Here is a 24,674-nt window from a genome sequence, read left to right on the forward strand (position 1 = left end):
AAGTCAAAAGAATATATCAATAAGTATAAAGCTAATGAGTCAACTAACACAATAATAAATTATAAATTAAAAAATAAGAATAGTTTTCGTATTAAGTAAACAAAAAAAAGTATCTTGTTTCATAATACTATATAAAAAAACTTTTCCCAATAATTAGGACTTTCATGAAAATAAGGGGTTATTTTCTTTTATAGATATTATAAAGTTTATATGACATCATAATTATATAAAAAAAAAAAACCTTTTTAAAAAAATATGAGCTTGTCATATCATAACTTTTCTAAAAATATTTATAGAAAACAATTATGCTTTATTTATTATAGATACATTTAAGGCTTTCTTAAATTAGTGACAATGTATGTTTTGGGTAGAGTGAAAACTAAGATGCATATTCTCTCTCTTAATCAGGGTTAATTTTCCGTAAACGATAAGAAGTTATTTACACATTGTATAAGATATGATTTCTTAAAATGTATGGGGTTAAAATAAACTCTGAACCTAGTGACATACGATGTCAATCCATGTTCTTAACTTTGTTGTTGTGTAATTAGCTCAATATCATATCAATAATCGGTAAAAGTCTGCTTTCACAAACGGGCTATATGTCCAGAAAACATATTATATAGGTAAATCCAAACCGAACTGGGCTAGTTATTTTCTTTCATGGGTACATTCAATCTGGTGATTAAATTTTCATCACAAGGCTTTTTTTTTTCTATACTCCCTATATAAACAAACTACCTCTCTCCAAATTAAACACTTTACCTTTAAATTTCTTATTTTACCCTTTTAATTTACACTACCACCAAACACTTTAATTTTGAAATATCAAAAATACCCTTAAGAAAACCTTACGCCCAATTTGTCTCACTTCCCTTCCCCTGAAGCTGCTCACATATTATACCAAAAAACACGCTCATACATCACCCCAGAACAAAACACACACATACATCCCTTCATAACCGCCTCCCTCTAAAACACACATAGCCACCGCCCCCCAAAACCGCCTTCGTTTCCGCCGTCTAAAACACACATAGCCATAGGTACGGTGATCCGGTAATCGCGCGAGTATCGCTAATTAACCAACATTTTTTCCTATGTTTCGCCGCATCGCGCGGGTACAAAGCTAGTTTATATATATATATATATACACTAACAAATTAACTCAGATTTAACCCAAACATATTAAATTAAATTTTAAAATCAAAAAATATGCTATTAAAAAGTATATGTAACGTTTGTTTTGTATACATTATAACTTGAGATAAACCTAATGAATCACCTAACACAATAAGTTAAAACCAATGAGTCAACTAATACGATAATAAATGACAGATTACAAAATAATGTTATAAATGTAGTTCAATTATTGTGTGACTATCCATCTATCTTAACTTACATTCTCATTTATGTTTAATGCCTATAAATGGTGGCCATTGTATCATGTGAAATAAGAATCAATGAAAAGAACTCTCCCAATCTCTATTCTCGTATATGTCTAGTTGGTTATTGTTGTATTTCTTATTCTAATTATATTATGTTACTAGCTTATTTTCCCGCGTAATACGCGAGTAAATATATTTTTATATTTATAATATATGAAAAATACAAAGTAACTATTAACAAATTTAAAGGTTTAATTTTACTTTATTAATATTTGCTATTTTGACCTTGACAATTGAACAACCTTATTTTCAAGTTCTACCAAAGTTTTACTAATCTAATAAATTATCCAATGTCAAAAGTTATTACTCATTCATGTCACTACAAATATCTCAATGTCATTCATATTTCCATGTCATATCATCAATAATGTCACACATGACACATTTTTTAGACCGTCACAAGGAATACAACCTTTACCGAGTTGCAAAATTGTCATCATCAAACCAATGATCATTCTGAATCCTAATTTATTTTCATTCTTAGTGGGGTGTGCCTAAGAGAATGAGGAACATATATTTGCCCAAATACTATTACTATTTGTTTTACACGGGAATGGAGACGCGGTACCATGGATCACATTGATGATTTTCATCTTAATGACATCCAGATTTTGAACCACATGTCATATTCATTTGTACATAAATACTAAATTAATAGCATCGAGACCACCAAAAGCTAAACCACTCACTTCTTTACCTGATAATTGCCTTCCGGTTGATCCATTTCCTTTTTCAAGTTCGACCCCTCCCCCTTTCCTCTTTCACCCTTCCACCCAAAAATAAAATAAAATTTGTGATCTTAATCAATCAAAATAAAGAAAAATAATATATCCTAAATACTCCAAGAAACATTTTTTCTTAAATAGTCGAGTTAGAATCCACCATAGGCAACTCATTAATATTGAGTGTAAATATCTTTCTATAATTTGACTAAATCCGACGTTAACAAAATCATTTAGGGACCCATTTTCTATATTCTCGAGTCAAGACTCATTTTTTTAAAAAATATTTTCAAACATGGATCTGATAAGTAAAATAAACGACTTTTACATTTGTCCCTCACAAAAAGCATTTTGGACCGTCCTTAAATATAAGAATATAACACATTTTCTTAAAATTGTATATGATATCTGTCATAGAAAAAAGTAAATAAAATGATAATATGTTACACATTTTATTTTAAAGAAAAAGAAAACCATCAACTTTATGTTTATATAGTAGTTTATTAGAGAACAGAAAAACCACAATTTTTTGTTAAGATATTTCAAATCTTTTATTAGGAAGACATAACATTAGTTATTTTACTTTATCTAATTTTAAATTATACTATATTAGACTTTTCGTTTATATATATTTAGACAAGTTGAAAAACAATGACTATTAAGATAAGTTTAAATTTTTAATTAAAGAAAAAATACTAAGAAACTTTCAAGAACAATAGACAACCCATACTATACTTCCCATGTTATAGCTTTCTTTGGTAATTTTTCAAAAAGTGCTAATATATTGAGATGATTAAATTATATAAAACTAAGGATGTCAAATTCTATCATGCAAAAACTCTAACATATATAAAAGTTTTTGAGTTGACACCAAATAGATTGAAGATATAAAATAAATCATCATGTCAAATATTATTATAAAACATATATAAAATCTCGACCTATATGGCTATATGTGAATAATATATTATGTCATATATATGTTAGTTTTAGGATTTTCTATAAAATAATGATAATAATAATAGTTCAGAACTTCTAAGGTAAGTAGAACATATTACCTAAAAAACTTACGAATGAACAATATTTAAAATAGAAAATAACAATATTTTATTTAGGTGTACATAGATGATTATAATAATTATTTACAAGAGAATTTTTTGTCTAAGCATATAAAGTGTAAGTATTAATATTGTCATTTAAAAAAGTTAAAATAATTAAATTTAATCTAAGTGTTCTAAATCGAAGTTAGAATTCATCCAAGGGTTCCTATTTGTTTAGGAATGAATTTAGCACCTTGTTATATATATATATTGGTAGATTATGTCGTTGTTTTACGACAAGTAATAAGTAAATATAAAAGGTTTTTTATTTTATAGTATTATAAAAAAAAAATTCTCAATAGTTAGGATTTTCATGAAACATTTAAGATCGAGGTTATTTTTTTATAGATATTATAAAGTTTATATGACATCATAATTATAAAAAAAAAATCTTTTAACACAAAATATGAGCTTATTATATCAGAACTTTTCCAAAAATACTTGTAGAAAACAATTATGTTTTTCTTTTTATTATGGATAGAGTAAACGACATAAATCGTCCATGTGGTTTACTCAAATAGTCACCTTTCGTCCCTGTGGTTCAATAACGTCATGGATCATCCTTTATACGAACAAAAGATTCACAGATAGTCCTTTGACTATTTGACCGGCAACCCACCTCTGATTACTCCCCACGTGAGGGGTAGACTTGTCTTTTCGCGCAGTCTCTTTCAGTAATATTAATTTCTTTTCTATTTTCCTTATATAAATAAACCTCAACCCTATTTTACGATCAAATACAACCCCCCCCCCCCCCCCCCCAAAAAAAAAAAAAAAAAAAAAACAATAAATCAATCAAAAAACACCATTCATCTCCAATGATTTGAAATCGATCAAAAAAACCCTAAATACAATGACTTGTCCATTATATACTATTCGTGCAAAAGGTGAAGACCACTTATGGAATCTGGATCAGATTTATCGTGAGTATTTTTTTTAGGTTTTCAATTATATTAAGTTTTTTTTCTATTTTTTTTTTGTTTTTTATTTCATTAAGTTCAAAGTACTAATTTTTGTGGCTTGTATATACAATGTAGATTCTTATGCTGGTTTGTTCTCGATGAAGATTCACCATGGAGGATTTTTCACAGAATGGCCAGGGATGACATATGAAAAGGGTAAGATCGACTATGTTGACTGTATTAATATTGATCAGTTTTCAATGCATGAGTTGAATGACATCATGGGGGATTTAGGTTACACTGGTGGTCAATTGATGTATTATCACTTTCTAAAACCAGGGTTTTCATTAGATGATGGGCTGCAACCCCTAGTTAGTGATCAAGATGTTAACAACTTAGGTAATTATGTAGAAAATGCCAACCTAATATATGTTTATGTAGAACATGGCATGTCAAATTTAATTGAATACTTTTTGCCAAGAAAATCCAAAGTTGTTTTTGAAGAGATAGCTGATAATGATACTACTACTTCATCTAAGGCTAGACCAAGACCAAAGAAAAACACTGGTATTTATAAGAAGTTATTACTTGATTGGAATGAGAAACCTCAGTTAACACCTAGTAGTCAAGAGAACTTAGGAATGCCAATGTTAATGCAAACCAAAATGTAGAAGTTAATGCAAATAAAAATGACAAGGGTAAAGCAGTTTCTACTGAGGAAGTGCAAGATGATTCTGAAAGTGATAATAATAAGGATAGTGATGGTAGTGAGGATGAGGATAGTGATGACAATGACTTCATTGTGGATGAAGAAAACGAAATAGAGGAAGTGGACATGAGAGATTTTCATTTGCATGTAGATGCAGATGTAGAGTTCTTGGGTGCTAATGTTAGGGTACATGAAGATGTACAAGGTAATGAAGATGAAGAGGTAGAAGTTCTACATAATGACCAATTTAAGAGTGCTTCAGATCCAGAAGAAGATGTTAACAGGATTAGGAACAGGTTGTTGAAAAAAATGTGAAACAAAAAGCCAACTAATGAGCCTAGAATTTATAAAAACTCGTTTTCATTTGTGCCAAACTTTTGGTAATAAGCATGAAGTTATGGAATTGGTTAGGGCCCATGCAATAGAGACTAGGAGGGAGTTGAAGTTTGTGAAAAATGATAATACAAGGGTTAGGGTAGAATGTGTAAGAAAGTATCATGCTTTTGATCCAAGTGGTGATGTTGGGCCAATTGAGACAGATGTTGGAACCAAAAAACTTAATAGTGAGTCTATTGGGCTCAAAGGTGGGCTTAAAAAGAAAGTCAGTAGTCTAAATGAAGATGCAGGGCCCAGTCAAGCAACAAGGTCCAAAAAGAAAGTCAGTAAGTCAAAAAAGGAGACAATTTTGGAAAAGGAGACATTGAATACAGATGGGGTGGCAAGTGAGATGGTTGTTGAAGATTCTCCACCATTAAATAAAGGTGGTAGGGGACACAAATCAAAAAAGAAACAAAGGACATGTCCCTGGACACTACATGTGTCCAAGATTTATGATGCAGAGACATGGATGGTGAAAACATGTAAAGAAGAACACACTTGCGTGCAATCAAGGACCATTAAGCACTTCACATCAAAGTTCCTTGGCAAAAACATTCTTCAGCAGATTGAAGGTAAATGTACAAAAACCTAAACTGTTTTCATTTTCTGAAATTGATTATGCATGTTTGAACTAATATACTAACTTAAACTGTTTTCATTGACTTTTTTAAATTGTCTATGAAATCTTGATATACCTTCTGCAGCTTTACAAAGGGAATTACAAAGAAAGTTTATGTTAAGATTGTCTCAGCAGAAAGCTCAAAGAGCTAAAAGAGCTACAAAGGGACAACTTAAAGGAGATTACACAAAGAAGTATAATATATTAAGAGACTATGTACTAGAGTTGTAGACTTCTAATCTTGGGACTACTGTTAAACTTGAGGTTGAGCCACCTATGAATCCTGATGACAAGTTCAGAGTTTTTAAAAGGATTTATGTATGCTTAAGGGCATTGAAAAGGGGTTTCAAAAGTGCTGGAAGAGAGTTAATAGGTCTTGATGGTGCTTTCATGTCTGGTCTTTTCCCTGGCCAAGTGTTAACTAGCTGTGACACTTGACTCAAACAATGGTATATACCCTATAGCCTATGTAGTAGTGGAAGCAGAAACCACACACTCATGGACATGGTTTTTAGAGTGCTTAGGGGATGATTTAGACCTTGATAGCAGATCTAATGACACTTTTATAAGTGATAGGCAAAAGGTATATTATTCTAAGCATATTTATATTTGATTGCATTAAGATCTATCCTAAATCTAATATAATTGGTACATACAGGGCATTATTCCAGCTATAGCAAAGGTTTATCCTTCTGCTGAACACAAATTTTGTCTTAAGCATATTCATGAGAATATGAAACTTCAATGGAGAGGGACAGCCTTCAAGAATCATCTTTGGAAGTGTGCATCAGCAACCACAGTCCAAGAGTTCAAGAAATATATGCTGGAATTCAAAAAGTAAAGTGAATTTGCTTACAATTGGTTGGTAAAAATCCCACCTCAACATTGGACAAGATCACATTTCACAGGTATCAATGAACCCTTATTACATCTTAATTATGTAAACAAATACCTAAGTGGTCAATTAAGGTATTCATTTTGTGTTTAAACAGGCACTAACACCCACTGCCACTAGGATACTAGAATTGGTCAAAACAGATGTTGATGCATACAAAGCCATATTCAATGGTGTTGACAAGTATCAAGTTAGTGGTCCTTGGGGAGATCAATGTGTGGTCAATATATTGGAAAAGACATATTCATTTAGGAAGTGGGAGATTACAGGAATTCCTTGCAAACATGTTGTTTGTGTTAATTGGGATATGGTTAATCACAGTATACCAGTTGGTGAGGTTGAGACATGGGTTGATCCTATCTATGGGCTTGAAACTTGGAAAATGATGTACCAGTTTACCATTACCCCAACAAATGGTATGAATATGTGGTCTCAAGTTCCTAAACATTGGACAATTATCATCCCTCCAAAGTATCACACTCCAATTGGGAGGCCTAGAAAGAAGAGAAGGAAGACTACAGAAGAGATCCAAATGCCCAAGAATGGGAAACTGTCTGTGGTATGTAAGAAGTGTGGCACAATGGGTCACAACAAGAGGTCCTGCAAAGAAGTTGGTTCCAGTCAAGGAGGAGGTGTTGCAACTCAGTCAAGCCAATTCAACCCAACTTCAAGTCAAGCTGCAAGTGGTCAAAGTGTTGGTGTAGGGGGTCCAAGTCAAGGTGCACAGGGTCCCAATCAAGCTACAAGGGGTCCCAGTCAAGCTGCAAGGGGTCAAAGTGTTGGTGCAGGAGGTCCTAGTCAAGCTGCAGGGGGTCCAAGTCAATGTAGTGCAACTATAGGAGGTCCAGCTCAACGACTTGTTAGTATAAGAGCAAGTACCAGCAACCTTGTGCGCAGTCCAGGTGGAAAAAGGTGTAGGCTTAAAAGCAAAGCATAATGTAGTTTGGTTGTTCTTTTTCTAATTACTTGGTTGGTGTAATGCTACTTATTTGGTTGTTCTTTTGCTACTTATTTGGTTGGTGTAATGCTACTTATCTATGATGTCTGTTGCTACTTATGTATGATGTCTTTTGCTACATTCTGGTTTATGTTTTTAATGTCAAGATATTATGCTATCATTCTGCAATGTTTTTAATCATCATTCTGCTTTGTTTATAATGTAAATTGTCATGAAATTTGCTTCAGTCTGCTTCATTTTACTTTGTTTATCATTCTGCATTGTTTTGCCTTCATTCTGCTTTGTTTATAATGTAAATTTCATTGACAAATTTATTTTGGCTTGAAACTAACAATTTGTACATTCAAGGATACTGGATTTCATTTCAAAAACTAACAATTACAACTGACAAATACAAAATACTATATACATTTGCTTCAAACTAGTAACAAAGATACAACATACCCAATTACAATTGTAGCAACAACCAACAACATCTTCAATTTCTTCAATTCACCATCTTTTTCTTTAATTTGTGCTTCCAATTTATTCTTTGATTTCAACAAGCCTGGTACGATCTCAGTCGCACGTTGACACATTGGTGGATCAAACCATCCTATGAATTTGCATTTGGATCCCTTTTCAGAAGAAAAAAAAACCCGAATTCAATTTAAGTCCCAAAAGTGAACCCTAATAAAAAAATAGCAAAAATTTTACCTAATTGGGACAAGCATAGAATCTTCTTCCTGGGTTTTTTTGAGTCCAAGATGTTATGATTATTGCTTGCTTACCACACCATTCTTGAATTTTTGTGTTGTTGGTTTCGTATGGAAAGAAAAAGGAAGGAAGAAATTAAAGGGTTTTTGTGGTTATACATATACATATATTATACATATATGCGTATATATATGGAAAAGGAAGAAAGAGACTGAATGAGGCTGCGCGAAAAGACAACTCCACCCCTCACGTGGGAGTCACGTGGGGAGTAATCAGAGGTGGGCTGTCGGTCAAATAGTCAAAGGACTATTTGTGAATCTTTTGTTCGTATACAGGATGATTCATGACGTTATTAAACCATAGAGACGAAAGGTGACTATTTGAGTAAACCACATGGACGATTTATGTTGTTTACTCTAATTGGATTTCCTTTTCTAACTGGATTTTATTCCAAAGATGTGATATTAGATCTCGCTTATGGATATTATTTTAAATAGCCAAGGGTTTTCTAAATTGATAGTCATAATGTATGTTTCTGTACATATTCTCTCTCTCCCACTTAACTAGGAGAAATTATCTGTGAACCATATAAGAAGTTATTTCCGCATAGTAATATGATTTCCTAAAAATGTATTAGGTCAAAATAAACTGTGAACCTAGTGGCATACGATGTCAATCCATTTTCTCAACTTGGTTGTTGTGTAATTAACTCAATATCATATCAATACTTCTAAATTGACAATCCCAGTTAAAAATGTCATATCATACACACACACATATATATATATACAAACCAAATTTTAGTAGTACACCACCAATTATGTTTCGCAGTGTTATACTAAACAACATCTTTATACATATTTAGTAGTGTACGGTTAAAATTTGGTGGTGTATATCACCTTCTATATATATAAAAAGGGAGAGGGATTACCATCTCATTTTTATGAGTGTCAACTCCAATTTTATCAACCCTTAAAAAATACCTATAAAATTTTTCCATCTCATTTTAGCCTTTTAACCTTCTCAAACATTTTTACTGGTGCTCATTAAAATTTCAACTCTCCCAAATTAAACTTTGTTTTTTTCTTTTTATAAGTAACTAAACAAATTAATTAAAAAAATTAACATATGTTGAAAAAGGTACATTGCATAATAAATTATATAAAAACATACGAGTAATATTTAATTAAAAAAAAAACTAACAACTAATGGGTTAAAATTTTATAAAAAACCCTAGAAAGACCAACTCATAAATAATTAAATATTAAAGGTTGTTAAATGAATTTTAAAAGAAATACAAAAAATTCTACTTTTAAACACTTTAATCTAGAGGATCTTTTAATTGAAAATTATAATAATATATAATGAAAAGAAAAAACGACCATTGCACTTCGTCTTTTTGCTTCAGATCTGCAAATTCACCTCTAAACAATATATCCTTTAAAATGGTGAGAACAACTTTTTTACGAAAGGAGACAAAAAAAAGCCCTCTCTTTTTTCAATTATATGTTTGTTGGGTTTAATCTACTACTCCTTCATAATGATTATTCACCCCCCTATTTTAAGAAAAGGTTAGAAATAATTAGATGAAAATTACTAGATTGTCCTTAATAAACAACCCTTAAGGAAAGGGTTATTAGATATTACCCAAATTACCTTTAATGAATTAATTTACACTTTAAACTCTTATCTTCTAAAATATCACTATCACCATTGTATCAACTTACACGGTTAGACCACTCGACACCAATTGTCGATGTCATCGATCACTACCCGTCACCGACACCACTAAACCACCGCCGCCGCATTGCGCGGGTACAATGCTAGTATCTTTTAACTAAACCGTTGAGCGATGATATCGACACAGAAATGGGTTATTTAAAGTTTTGAACTACCCAAAATACCTATTCTTTATTCACTAATTTAAACATCTCTACCTAATATACCTATAATAACCTTAAATCTCAACTACTCATTATTTTCTCTCTCCTCAAATCTTAACCACTCATTTTTTTTCTCTTCTCAAATCTCAATCTCTCATTTTTTTTTCTCCTCTATAAATTATTTTATTCTTCTAATTCATTCAAAATCCTTTATCTCAAAAATCGTATATAGATTAATTATAAAAATTGTATGGGTGTACTAAAAATTTCATGCTCTTTCATTAGAGACGTTATTCGATATATTTTCGACGAATTTTAAATTCGATGGCGGAGCCCGTACGGTTAAAGCATTTGGATATCACACTCTATGACTTATCACCTCCTATGACCTATCACCTCCACCATCTCACCGCCGTAACGCGCGAGTACTATCTCTCGTATAAAAAAAATGTAAATTCAATAATATTGGTGACACAGTAGCAAGACTTAAGATCTTTATATATAGGGAAAAGTGAATATAAGGTTGTCCGACAGCTAAGCTTAGGTGTGGAACACCTCTCAGACACATTTTTTAATATTTTTTGATTAATAAATAAATTTTTGGACTCCATGAAATTTATGGATTAAAAAAAGATATGTGAGTATTCCACATCTAAGCTTAGATAACTAACAACCTTATATTACCATTTTCTTATATATATATATATATAGGGGGAAGTGAGTATGAGGTTGTCCCCCATCTAAGCTTAGATGGGGAACCCCTCACATTTGATTTTTATAATTATGAAAATCATGGGGGCCATGTATTTGTTTTAAATTCAAACAAATAATAAAATATTTTTATGTGAAGGGTTCCCCATTTAAACTTAGATGGGAAACAACCTCATACTCACTTTTCCCATATATATATATATATATATATATATATATTAAAGATTGAATTTTTTTCTTTAGGTTTACTAGTCTGTAATTTTTATTTTAAAATTCATATAATTTGAAAACAAAAAAACATGTCATGTTAATTGAAAATATACGGGAGGATATTCTCTCAACATGACTAGTTATGTATGTTAGGGTAATCTTTAATCCTTAAATGAAAATTAATGGTTAAAATTAAAAAATTATCTTTAAATTTTAACTTTTAATGTTTATTTTAGGTTCAAAATTTTTCTAATTTAATTCAAATTGAAAAATTAACACGAAAAAACCCCACGGAATTTAAAAATATCAAAAAGTGAATATAAATGTGAAAAAGGTCAAAAGAAGCCCCCACTTCCACCCACAAACATCCAAACACTTTTCATCAACAAAGGTCGCCTTTTCTTTTGTCTTTTTGATTCTCTGTTTCTTTCCTTATTCCCACGAATTTATCATTACACCTTTCACATGAATCTATTCTGAATCAAAAAATCTTCTTTTCTTCTTTCTTCTTACCCATCATGCATCTCGTGATTTTCATTCTCACCATCATACTTTTCACAACTTTTCCCCACTTCCATTCTCAACCCCTTAAACCACCAGACTATTTCACATCCCCAAACACCGTCCCTTCCTTTCCAGTCCAAACGGGTGTCCAACCTTGCAAATTGGACTTATCCGCCGAACTATTCGGTGGAGTCAACGCAGCCTGCGGTCAAAACCTTGACCGCAGCCGCTGCTGTCCTGTCCTTGCTGCATGGCTGTTCGCAGCCCATGCAAGGACAGCACTAGAAGTAAAAATTACCAACAATTCTTCAACTGCTTCAACTGAAGTAATGCCAATGATGCCTGATGACTCTCAAAAATGTGTTAACTCTTTGCAAAGCTCATTAGTAGCAAGAAACATACATATTCCTAGACCTAATGCATCCTGCGACGCCGTTTTGTGTTTTTGTGGAATACGTTTGCATCAGATTAGTTCGCTTAGTTGTACGTCAGCTTTTAATATTACGTCAGCTTCAAGGAATGCTACACCAACCGCTGCTGTTAAGAACTTGGAAAAGAATTGCCGGAATTCATCTTACTCTGGTTGTACTAAATGCCTTGGAGCTTTACAAAAGGTATGTGACTGAAATAGCTTTCACTTTCTATACACAACTATAATAATTATTTTGTTCTTGTAGATTCTTTCCTAAATATAAAACAAATAATATTAAGAAAAAACAAAAACAAAGATCACAAAATATGAAAGACGAATATTATGGATTTGTTACAATTGGGTTCCGAATAATCTAATGCGTTTTGAGCTAGGTATCGATCTAGACTTCTATTCTAGTTAGCATGAGGTCCCGAATCCAGACATCAGCGTTTAATATTTATAAATTTAAGAAAAATCTAAATACTAAAAACTAATATTCCTAGTCATAAAAAAAAATTAAACATTATGATTATCATTTACTTATAAAAGTTTTTGAGAGAACATGAGTGTGTGGGCATATTTGTAACTTCTAGCACACTGTCCACCGTAATTAACTGATGGTTTCGAATCATTAACCTTTAAATCTTGCTTTTCTTCAATTCAAAAAATTAAAAAAAAAAGTTTTTTCTAACATGAGTTTATACTTGCGTATTTATCAGTCATATTAAGTTTGCATTTACTAATCCTTGTGCATTCTTTATTTTGATATCAAAAAAACATATTATATTAGTATTGTCATTAAATTATTATCATAGTCATTATCTGGGTAAATCCGAGATGTAGATTTTTTTTCTAATTTTCTTTTTGGTACTTTTTCTTGTACATTGCAAATGGTAGTATTATTTTAGTACAAATAATGACTAAAGATGATATGATGTGTTTGCAGCTAAACGGGGAGGGTAAAAATGGAACAACAAAAACAAAAAGCGACAGAAGAAGCAAGATGTTGACCAGGGATTGTCAACTGATGGGACTGACATGGCTACTAGCAAGAAACAAGACTGCATACATACCAACTGTTTCTGCCGTTTTACGTGCCATTTTGTACACTAGCACTAGTAGTGCACCACACCACCCTCAAAGTAAACCCACTTGTAGCCCTGATCAAGAAAACATGCCTTTGGCTGTTGATTCGTTACAGTTTGAAAAATCCGACTCCTTTTCTTCTTCTTGTGACTCGATCTTGTTGACATTTTTTTGGTTACGTGCGGTTGTTGTAATCATGATATTGCCCCTGATGATGCTAAATGCATTTTAATTAGTTGATAATAAGATTAGGAAAAGGGGGGTCACGTGAAGCTTTAGTTGACACTTATTGGGTTCTACTGTGTATGTATATTATTGGGACTTGTCCATCCTCTTTTTTGTATTGGATTCTAGTTAGCAAAAAAGTTCAATTTTTGGGACTCTCTGTCACCTTCCTTTTAGTATTGGATTCTAGTTGGCAACAAAGTTCTATTTTATTTATATAGTTAACTGCTGATCCTTTTTAAGTCCGTATCGATCAAGGCATAAGCTCACTTTTTAAATGCTCTACTTTGTTTTGTTATTGATTTTATCTAAGCTTTTATGAAAGTAAAATAAAGATGAATATACTAGTTTTGGAGTTTAAAGATATCAAGGGTTATTAATCTAAAAAATTAAGGTTGCGTTTGATCTTTGGATTATAAATTCCATTTATAGATTTTCAATCCTTGTGAGTGCGGGAAAGATTTTCATTTAAATTTCTTCAAATTCCAATTTACATTCCATACTTTATCTTATTCAAAAACATTTTATGAATTAATTCGCCCTGAGAATACAAACACTACCATTAGTTCAATATCGAATGATGTTAACATTTAAATCTTGTTAACCTTTGTTGCTTGGTTATCGTGTTGCTTATATATAGTAGTCGTTTTAGCTGATATATGGATTCACTAATGTAATTGGGATATGTTATTTTATTGGATAAGATCCTTTAAAAAGGAAAAAAGACAGTAATTTTTTTTTTTGAAAATTAAAAAAAAAGAAAAAAAAGACCGTAATTAAACTTTGCTCTATTTTTTTTATTATACGAAAACACAGCTGCTTTAATAACTTATCGACCAATCATAGCTCTCAATTTCTTAAAGTTGATTTTTATTTTCAATTTTGAGTTTAATTTACACTTTTTTGTTTTCCATTATAAATTTACACTTTTTATCCAATAATTTTAATATAATAAATTAATAATAATAGCTAATATATATCCGATAGAATAATAGCTAATATAATCCAATTGAATAATAACTGATATATATCAATTGAATTTAACTTACACTTTTTACCCAATAATTTTAATATAATAAATAGATAATAATAATTAATATATCTAATAGAATAATAGCTAACATTTATCTAATAAAATAATAACTGATATATATCAAATAATATAATAACTAATATATAACCAATAATATGTTCTATCTTATAGATATATCTTTCATCTAAAGATAATACATTATTTCCGATAGTGTAAAATTAGGATGTAATATATCATGTATAACAATAAAGCAAATAAAATGATAGTGACCTATTATTATCTTTTAATGTTCAAATATCCCTAATTATGTCACAATTTACAACTTTGATGGACATATTATATTTAGTAATCTAATATTAATAACGTTGTAAGCCTCGTGTATTAGACACAGGCCTAAAATCTAGTATCTAATACTATGTTCTAAAACATTTTGCCTTTCTTTTAAGAAAATATGATTTGAACTACTCAAAATACCCATATTCTTTATTAACTAATTTAAACATCTCTACCTAATATACTTATAATAACATTAGATCTCAACAACTCATTTTTTTTCTCTCATCAAATCTCAACCACTCATTTTTTTTTCTCTTTCATGCATAAATCATTTTATTTCTTTAATCATTCAAAATCTTTTATCTTAAAAACGGTATTTTGATAAATTATAAAAGTTGTATGGGTGTTCTTAAAAGTTAATGCTCTTGCATTAGAGATGTCATTCGATATACTTTCGACGAATTTTTAAATCCGAGGGCGGAGCCCGTACGGCTAAGATATTTGACTATCATACTCTATGACTTGACATATCACTCCTACCATTTGACCGCCGCAATTAAATAAAAGACATACACAACAATATTTTTGAAATAACCGAAACTTTGGTGACAAATGATATCTTCTTAAAAGGTCAATGACAAAGTTATCTTATAATAGTTATATTTTTGTTGGCAAATGTACATTTAAAATATTGAATGGTACATCTACTCTCACTGGATCTATATATAATATATTTCATTTTAAACTTTTATTCATAACTACTTAATTATTCTATGATTCTAATTTAGCATTGTGAATTAGAGCTAGAGGCACTAACCAATGATCAAAGAAATCAAACTAATAAGTAATGGATGATAAATGTTTTGAGTGTTAACCACTGGCTTAAACCCCAGTGGACAGGGGTGTTTACACTTCCTACTATGTGGGGCCCCGGTAGGTTTTCTCCTAAGGTTGTGGGTTTGAGCCTCGGCTGACACAATCTTTGGGTTTCCCATCTAGGAATTTTCCACAAGGAGGGGGGCTGAGAGACTACAGCTTATGCTCAGCATCTCACGAGGTCCAACGATAGTTGGTTAAAATTGACTCCAACCACGTCTGAGTCGAAATACACCTTTCAAAAAAAAAAAAGTTTTGAGTGTTTTTCTTATTGGATCAAAAAACGAGGAAGATTGTAGTAATTAGGTATCGAGTATGGAGGATGTTGGTCTCATTTAACTACTTTCGAGTAATAATAATTTGACATTGGTTCTTCCCATACAGCATCGTAACTAGTCAACTATACGTAATATATTCGCTAGCTCCTCAATAATTTCATATACTTGCATTACATATAAACTAATACGTTAAACAAGTAAAGGATTCCCGATATTAAATTGGTGGTTTGCAGTAGTGCACATGTTTGGAGGAGAGAATCGCGGTTGAATGCTTGTCTTTTTCACCCATCCCTATGCTTTCTCTAAAGCTGTTTCCTTCGTTTTATGTATTAATGTATATGGTTATTGTGAGCAATAGTAACGATATATCGTATCCTTAATTTTAAACGATTTTGATAGTGAAATTAGTTTCTTTAATAGCAATGATATTAGTATTTAACTAAAAAAAATAAAAAATGATAATGGCAGCTCAATATTGTCATTAAGAGCTTATTACATACATAAAAAAAGTAATATTTTATATATCAATAACTGTCCATGAATTTTCATAAAGAAAAATATAAATTTTATTGCATCAAATTAATTAATATTGACAGATTAGAAAAACTCAAAAAAAAAAAATCAAGTTAATTTAGACGAGTTGTCATAAAAAAATATATATATATATAGAAAGGAGAAGATTTTAAAGCTAATCTTGCCATATAAAGTTTTTATCTCTTAGTGTTTTTAAGATCATCGTTATTCACAGTCACATCCAATGATATTATTTATTAAAAAAATAAATATTTTATTATATTTAATAAACCCAACTAAAACTAATTTTTACATTTCCATTAAATTATTAACAACTCAACCAAAATCAACTTTTTTTTATTAAGTTAATTCAATTTTACAAGTCTATTGAATTAATAAAATAGTGGCAAAACCAATCGGTGAGACTGGGTGGGTCTTGCATGCATATTAAAGATTATTTTTAAGTGATCGATTTCCATTTTTTTTTTTTTGACGGGACTGGTCTCACATAGTAACCTTCGATTGAAAAAAAAAATAGGTTTTAAATTGAATCTGCCATATATACCACCAAGCTAATCGTAAGAATAAGCCTCTTAGCTTCCGTTTTTAATCTCGTATTATCAATCAATAGCAAGGAAAGGATCAATCAGAGCAACACTTTCCACATCCATCCAAATCGCAATTCGTGAAATAACCCTCTTGAACAATTAGCAAATAAATGGTGGATTGTCATGGAAGAACATATATAGAAGTAAATGAGTGAGAACTTTCTGGTCCTATGTATCATTTTGGTACCCAGATCGCACACTTTATGAAACTCATGTCCAGTGACTCATCATTTTCATACATGGATAACAAGCTATAATTTTCCCACTTGTCTTTAGTAAGATATGATGTAACTTGCAACCTTCATCTATAGGTTTATGTGGTCACACCTTAATCTATGATCGATTGGTTTTCGATGAACATATGAGACATAATAAAGTGTAATTTCCATCCATTGCAAAGAGATTAAATCTCGTAAGAAAGCCTATCCAACAAAAGCTTCCAAGTTAAAACTGACAGATGTTATATTTATGGAGAACTTTTTAAAAATGATATATTTTTAATAACAAAAACTAAATATATCATCTTATTAAGAATTTTGAGTCAAATAATTATTTTTATTTTTATTTATTTTTATGGATTTTCTGTTTTTTAAGTAGTCAAGTTATTATTATTATTTTTTTTTTTAAAGCTTTTGATTTTTGCAACAAATCAAAATAGATTAATAATCACCAACATATCAGTTGAGTTTCCGCACTACGGGGCTTATACTCCTAGCTAGTTTGTATTAAAGATCGTCTTAAAACAAAATCAAAATAGATTAAAAAGAAAAGTAATCATGTTTTTGTGACCTAGGGTATACGAAAATATCTTGATATTTGGAAAGAAGAAATAAACAAGCATGTGAGTATTCGAACAATAAATCAAAACAAAGGAAAACCAGAAAGATAACGTGATTAACGTCACTAACCTTTTTGACAATTGGTGGTTATAAAAACAGAAATAGAAATGCAAAGAAAATTCAAGTATACTATTTACTTACTATTTCATGTTTTTGCATTCGACTAACAAAGAAGATACCACTAACTTAGACACGAAAATTACATAGTGCTAAACTACTCACCAACCTTTGCCAATTAGCCATAACCAGTCAGAGGTTACCCCAGCAAAAATACCTCCTAACAGAAACAATACAAGTATATTCCCTAGTGCGTTTTGTTCTGGTCCCTACAATTATCATGAAAAAACAATTTAAAAATCCAACCTTAATATATATATCAGTTGAATATAAAAGTCCATATACAAAAATTATCATTCTTATAAGAAGTGAATGGCAAAATCTAATAATCTATATATCCCCTTCTTATACCCTAAATATCTCATAAGCCAATGCAGAGATTTCAATATATTATCATGTACAAGTAAAAGTATGTCGCTCATCAGAATGATCTACCATGAGTATACTCTTCAGTCTTCACTATAATCACTGATTAACGACTCGTGTTTTAGCTTGAGTACCGAGCCAGCAGAGCCGGATTTACTTTTACAGGAAACCAGACAGGTGTCCAAGGCCTCCAATTTTAATGCTAGTAGATTGTAAATACTATTGAGCTTTTTTATGGCTAGTTTTGGATTTAAAAAAACTAACAGTTAAAACTAGATCGAACCGCTTCTCAGTTCGTAAAATTAAATAATTTACACTATTTTATAACAAAATTTACTCTTAGTTCTTCCTAATGATCTCTATAAATTGAGGTGAAATGCTTGTGACAGTAACTTAGTCTTCAGGTATCAAAATCTATCTAAATCCATTAGTAACCATAACATACCAAAATCAGTAAAAATGTTACTCATATAATCGTAGTTATCATAAGGAATACGTACGAACCTTGTAGCCTTTTGGAGCAGAAGTAAGCACACAAACGGTAAGGTAACCGTTAGATAACCCCAAAAAGGATGTCAAAAATATCATCCAACCTTGATCAGCATACTTAGCCGTGAAATAGAACGCCGGGATGAGCAAAAATCTTGCAAGAACAGCAAACATCATTCCTTTCCGTGATTCCAATTTTACACATTTAAGTAGCGGCACATTTCTTCCCACAAGATCCCACACATTGTACATAGCAATTAAAACAATCGCATACCTGAAGAAGAAGAAGGAAAAAACTCTTTTAAAACAAAGATTTCTACCGTGAACAGATATTGTTGCAGGATGTTTTATGAGTGTACCATGAACCCAAGCTATGTGCACCGGTGTCTTCAGATAAGAACCCGGGAAATATAGACAATGTCAAAAGGTATATTAGAAACATATCCAAGGCATAATCTATATTTTCTGTTAGCAATTGCATGTTCGTCAATCTTTCTGCGGTTTTAGAGTTAGATCCAGCCTGCAAAATCAGATGAATAATGAACAAATCATACATATCGTTTTACAAGGATCCTAAAGACAGATATTCAAATATTCGTAACCATATTTCGTATTGATTAGTTTGACTATCTTATTTAAGATTGTAAGAAGCAATGGATGAATCAGAGGAGTAACTTAATCAAGGTAACAAACCATCACCACTCATAACTATCGTAACTTCATATTAAAGTATAAACTCAACTATTTATCGTCAATAGTTTGTGCACAGTTACAGGGCATTTTAAGGTTACGTATGACATAGTTTTAATGTAGTATTGATCGAGGTGCTAAGGCTTCCCCATCCGACCAAGCTACTTAAATGGATAACTGGCCTGTAGCCCACATTCTGTATAATTTGATACTTGGCTAATTGCAGGCAAAACAGATCACAAAAATATAACGCTTTATACATTTACCCAAATGCGAAAATGTGATGTCTATTTACTCATAATGTCCGCATCATACAATATAAATAGTAGAGTAGTAAAATGGTCTGACGGATGGGCTGGGTAAAGGGTCAAATTGTCCAGGTCAAAACGTGCCATTTTAATCCAGGGTCAGCTCTTTTAAGAAAACTCCGAATCGTTTTTGTTTTGTCTTTTTAAAATATTAATAAGTTTTCTAGCTATGGTTTCAAAACTACATATCTAAGATGATGATGGGAATATGTTCTTATTGAAAATTTTCTTCTATCAGGATACTGCCCATCAGCCCATGGGTCTAATTCAATGAAACTATTTGCCAACATTAGTATCAAACATAAAGTTAACTACAAGTAGATATGTTTATTTCTTTTATGATAGTATTTAGACCCAAGGATCAGTATTAATTCTTAAGTAGAAGTTTTACGGAAACCATTAAATCAATTAAATGTTATATATGATATGACGTACTGCAATATAATGAAAACAGAACATGAAAGAACAACTATTACCTTTTCAGAATGCGAGTGAATGCCACCAGCTGCAAGATCCGCTGAAACTGTTTTAGACCCTTCAGAAGCTGCTTTTGAGCGGTAGTATTTCACAACTGGAAGCTTTGGGAAAACGAAGGCATAAAGGACAACACACAGCAACTCAAAGATTGTGCATATCGCGAAAAACAAAACTGCAAAATCATAGTTTGACTTGAATTTTGTTGTTCTAAAACAGTGACAGTTTGGGTTGCATAATGAGTAAAACTACTAAAAATAGTTGGAACCAAAATAAAAAAGGGACTTACTAGCTCCCTTACGTAGACCATTCTGCGAGCTATCAAACACGCCTTTCGTTAACATTCTTAAACCGGAGGTAATAGCGCCTGATGCAGCAAGACCGGCTAGAAATGACTGTACATATTCCAAGCATATGATATTTATGTTTCTTGCAACCAAATCCGACTTTAAACCAAAAAAATAACCAATGAACCCTTGGTCTAGTGATCCAAGAGGAAAATGGGAGGCTTGCCTCTCTTTAGGTACCGGGTTCAAATCAGGGCATTGGCGTTTAATTATCAATTTAAGAAAAGAAAAAAAATGAAGAAAGAAAGATATGAGAAGTACTAACTTGGATGAACTCCGGTTGCATGTACGACAGGTCTCCAACCATTCCACCTTGTGCGTGTGCATCGGCTAAGCCAAATGCAGCACTTATTGCACACACCCCGATAAAAGGTCCTATACCTCCTTTGCCCGAAGTGGCTAAATCCAACTACAAGATGCAATGATACGTGCCTTATACTAAATTTAAAATCTATGATAATCGTGTGGATTATGAAAGGGCTGGCGCTGAGAACTTACCACTAGAACAGCAAGAGTACTTAAAAAGAAAAGAATGTATCCGAACAAGTTGCGCTTTCTAGTGTTTACTTTTGCTTCATGGTATGTAAGTACCGCAAGTGTAATAAAGGCGAATGGCTGATATACAAGTGTGAGAACTCTCGAAGGGTGGTATTTCTGCAACAAGTAATCATAATTAAGGTTAAGTTTTAGTTATGCTGTACACCATCCGTCAGAAAGTTAAAATCCCTAAAGCTGGTGAAGTTAAACCAATCAAACGACTTTAAACACGATTAAAGGTCCACCAACAGATAAATAAATATAGAGACCTACTATTTTCCTCCTCTCACAATTTCTAACTTAAGAGAACTTTTTAAACTTTAGAGGATCCCAATCCTGACTTCTATACGTCAAGTTATAGTTACGTATGAAATTTAAGTGTATGAGTTTGATTTAGTAATGTAACTTCTCAAACTAATATTACGACTACTTGTTATGAACCTATCAATATTAATAAGACAAGAAATAAAGTATGGAACAAAGACTATTATCATCGATTTTGATCTAAAGTTGACTAACCCCACGTTTTCAGAAAGGGAAAGGTATGGAAAAAATAGGACAGGCTCACAGGCAGGCTAATGTGGACTATTTGGCTCTATAAATATTTAAATGTGATGACAAAACTATATGATTTTATGTATTTTATGGCCATAAATAAATTGGCCTTTTTGTGTCCATTTGGTTTGTCAAATTTAAAAGTTAAAGACGAACAATGTAAGTTGAACACTTAATGGCAAGAGGATTTAGAGGACATAAACCTTTGACCATTGAAAGTGTGGAATTTTATTATAAAAAAATTAAATAAATGTAGTCTGGGTGAAATGTAGCGTGAGTTGGTGATGTCGACAACTTTAGGAGATGTGAGTTAAAAAAAAAAAAAAAAAATGTTATAAGGGGACTGGTTGAAAATATGGGTTGAATGGTATGGTATGGTCAACCATTCATTTAAGAAATATATGACACTATGCTTAGGTTATTTTGGCTTTTCTATTGTTTGTTTGTAGACTTATAAGCTTATCTGTCATTTAGAGTGGTGTCAATGGGGGTCTTATCGGTTGCTTCATCTGTGCCTCATCGATTTTGATGCCATTAGCACCAACGCTCACTGGGAGTACTCTTATGGCAGTCCTATAAATTTTACTTATGTAATAGAAAATGAGTTCATTAAAAATAAGTTTAATAAGTTGGCAACACCTCCTAATTCCATAGATTTGTTTCACATGAGAATAGAACCTGCCAACTAGTACGGTTATTATATTGCGGGTCATCATATAAAAGTCAATTGCACGTGGTTTTTGCATCCATATGTCCAGTTCGCATGATCATAGTCTAACAATGAGGGTGCAATATTAACAATTCATAGGCTTATTATTATTAGACATATATGAATTAGGCATATATATTATTATCCTTACCTTTTCTATGTTAGATCATAGAAACGATATATAAAGACTAACAATAATTAATGAATGGTAAAGAGAATTACCGGAAACAAATTAACGTAGTAATCTTCTATAGTCAACATACTATTCCAAGAAAACAAACACCCAATTCCAAGAAGCCAGCATACCAACATTGCCTTATACTTCCCCTGCAAATATATATTTCACATTTTTATTTCACTCATATATATTTATATATACATCAAAGATTAATTAACTATCTCAAAAGTAAACTAATTAATATTATATGATACCAAGCAATTACCTCAAGCCTAGTGGAATTCCCATCTGCCGCTAGTCCGACTTCCATTAAGTGTGATAAAATTTTCAAGAGAATTGGTATTATGGATATAGATGAATTTGAGAGAGAAAAAAAAATATATGGAATATATGTAGCGGACTTTTAGCGGGAATCTCTCACGATGCGATCTAGTGATTAATTAGAGTTTTGTGATTTAAGGTTTCTTCTTATACTTCACAACTAAATTAAACTTTCACAACCCACACTGACCAAGGATATAATGACAAGGTCAACTCCAAATAAAACAACTATTGATATGGTGACTAATTGACTTTAGACCAGTACGTTGGACGGGCTATTTTTAGAGTCGTGTCGAGGACAGCTTTGAACGCAAGTCATCGGTTTTACTGTTAGGGAGAAGTAAGTTTTCCAATCCTAATACATTATTTCTTCTTGATAGTGAGAAGTGGAGGATATAAGAAAGGGATAAGTACCTAGAAATGCAGTCAACTAATGCTCAAAAGTTATTGTATGCATGAACTTTAGGTCAGCTTTATTGTATTCAGGAAACTTGTTCAATAGTCCTATAGGATGCAAAAGTGACCGGGTCAAAAGTTAGTCGGTCACCACTTTCACCTTGACCCATTGACTGCTTACGTGACATGCACACAATAAATTTTTGGGATTAGTTTATGCACACAATAACTTTTTGGGATTAGTTTATGCACACAATTAAAAAAACAGATTATTTTTTTTCAAACTTGCTGAAAACTGCAAATACTCGCCGGAAAACTTAAAAATCCGATTAAACCTTCGTTTCTTCGAATTAGACCACGAAATTGGCACCAAAATACTCAAAAATCAGCCCCGAACAAACCCTCGGCATAAGTTAAACCAATTGAGACTCGCCGGATAATTCATCAACTCGCCGAAAAATTTAAAATCACCATAACTTTGTTGTTTCTTCGAGTTTCGGACAACAATTTTGAGCAGTTTGGTGTTGGTTTGAAGTCGAAACTCGAATAAACAACAAAGTTATGGTGATTTTAATTTTTCCGACGACTTAGTGAATTTTCTGGCGAGTCTCAATCGGTTTAACTTTTGTTAAGGGTTTATTCGCGGCTGATTTTTGAGTATTTTGGTGCGAATTTCGTGGTCTAATTCGAAGAAACGAAGGTTTAATCGTTTTTAAATTTTTCAGCGAGTATTTGCAGTTTCTGGTGAGTTTGAAAAAAAAAATCTGTTTTTTTAATTGTATGCATAAACTAATCCCAAAAAGTTATTGTGTGCATGCCACGTAAACAGTCAACGGCTCAATGTGAAAGTAACCGGTCCCACATAACCATAATCCCGTTTTATGTTCACAATAACCAAAACTTCAAGTTTCGCGAACACAATAAAATTGACCTAAAGTTCGTACACACAATAACTTTTGAGCATTAGTTGACTGTATTTCTAGACACTTATCCCTATAAGAAATGCTCTTTTTCTAGTCACAACATGTCACGTGGCCATTAGTAATTATAATAGAGTGTAACATTCTTTAGCTAGCTAGGGCATTTTTTTTTTAAATTTAATTTTTATATATAATAAACTAAATAAACATAAACATACATACAAAATTTAAAAATATTAACAAATACTAATAACAGCTAGTTTTCAAAATCTACATTTTTCAGTATAAATCCTTTCATTCTCTCTTCCCTACAACGTACATATTATATTAGATAAAAAAGAAAAAAAACCATCAAGTGCAGATCTTTGAAAATGTATTGAGTTTTTAAG

The 24,674-nt window shown here is 31.7% G+C and overlaps 2 protein-coding genes across 2 annotated transcripts; one reads left to right on the forward strand and one right to left on the reverse strand.

Moving 5' to 3' along the window:
• The first annotated feature begins 11,704 nt into the window (after positions 1-11,704).
• Positions 11,705-13,631, forward strand: LOC122598354 (uncharacterized GPI-anchored protein At4g28100-like). The gene is made up of 2 exons (XM_043770943.1): positions 11,705-12,346; positions 13,091-13,631. The coding sequence occupies exons 1-2, from the start codon at positions 11,747-11,749 to the stop codon at positions 13,460-13,462; spliced, it is 972 nt and encodes a 323-aa protein (XP_043626878.1). The 5' UTR covers positions 11,705-11,746; the 3' UTR covers positions 13,463-13,631.
• A 4,284-nt stretch (positions 13,632-17,915) lies between these two features.
• Positions 17,916-22,958, reverse strand: LOC122596927 (equilibrative nucleotide transporter 3-like). The gene is made up of 9 exons (XM_043769572.1): positions 22,914-22,958; positions 22,693-22,797; positions 21,168-21,323; positions 20,935-21,078; positions 20,612-20,717; positions 20,325-20,497; positions 19,210-19,370; positions 18,866-19,124; positions 17,916-18,204 (listed from the first exon to the last, which is right to left on the reverse strand). Exons 1-9 carry the CDS (start codon positions 22,956-22,958, stop codon positions 18,097-18,099), a joined length of 1,257 nt encoding a protein of 418 aa, XP_043625507.1. The 3' UTR covers positions 17,916-18,096.
• Positions 22,959-24,674: the final 1,716 nt, after the last annotated feature.

This window comes from Erigeron canadensis, chromosome 4 (genome assembly GCF_010389155.1).
Source record: "Erigeron canadensis isolate Cc75 chromosome 4, C_canadensis_v1, whole genome shotgun sequence".
NCBI lineage: Eukaryota > Viridiplantae > Streptophyta > Magnoliopsida > Asterales > Asteraceae > Erigeron > Erigeron canadensis.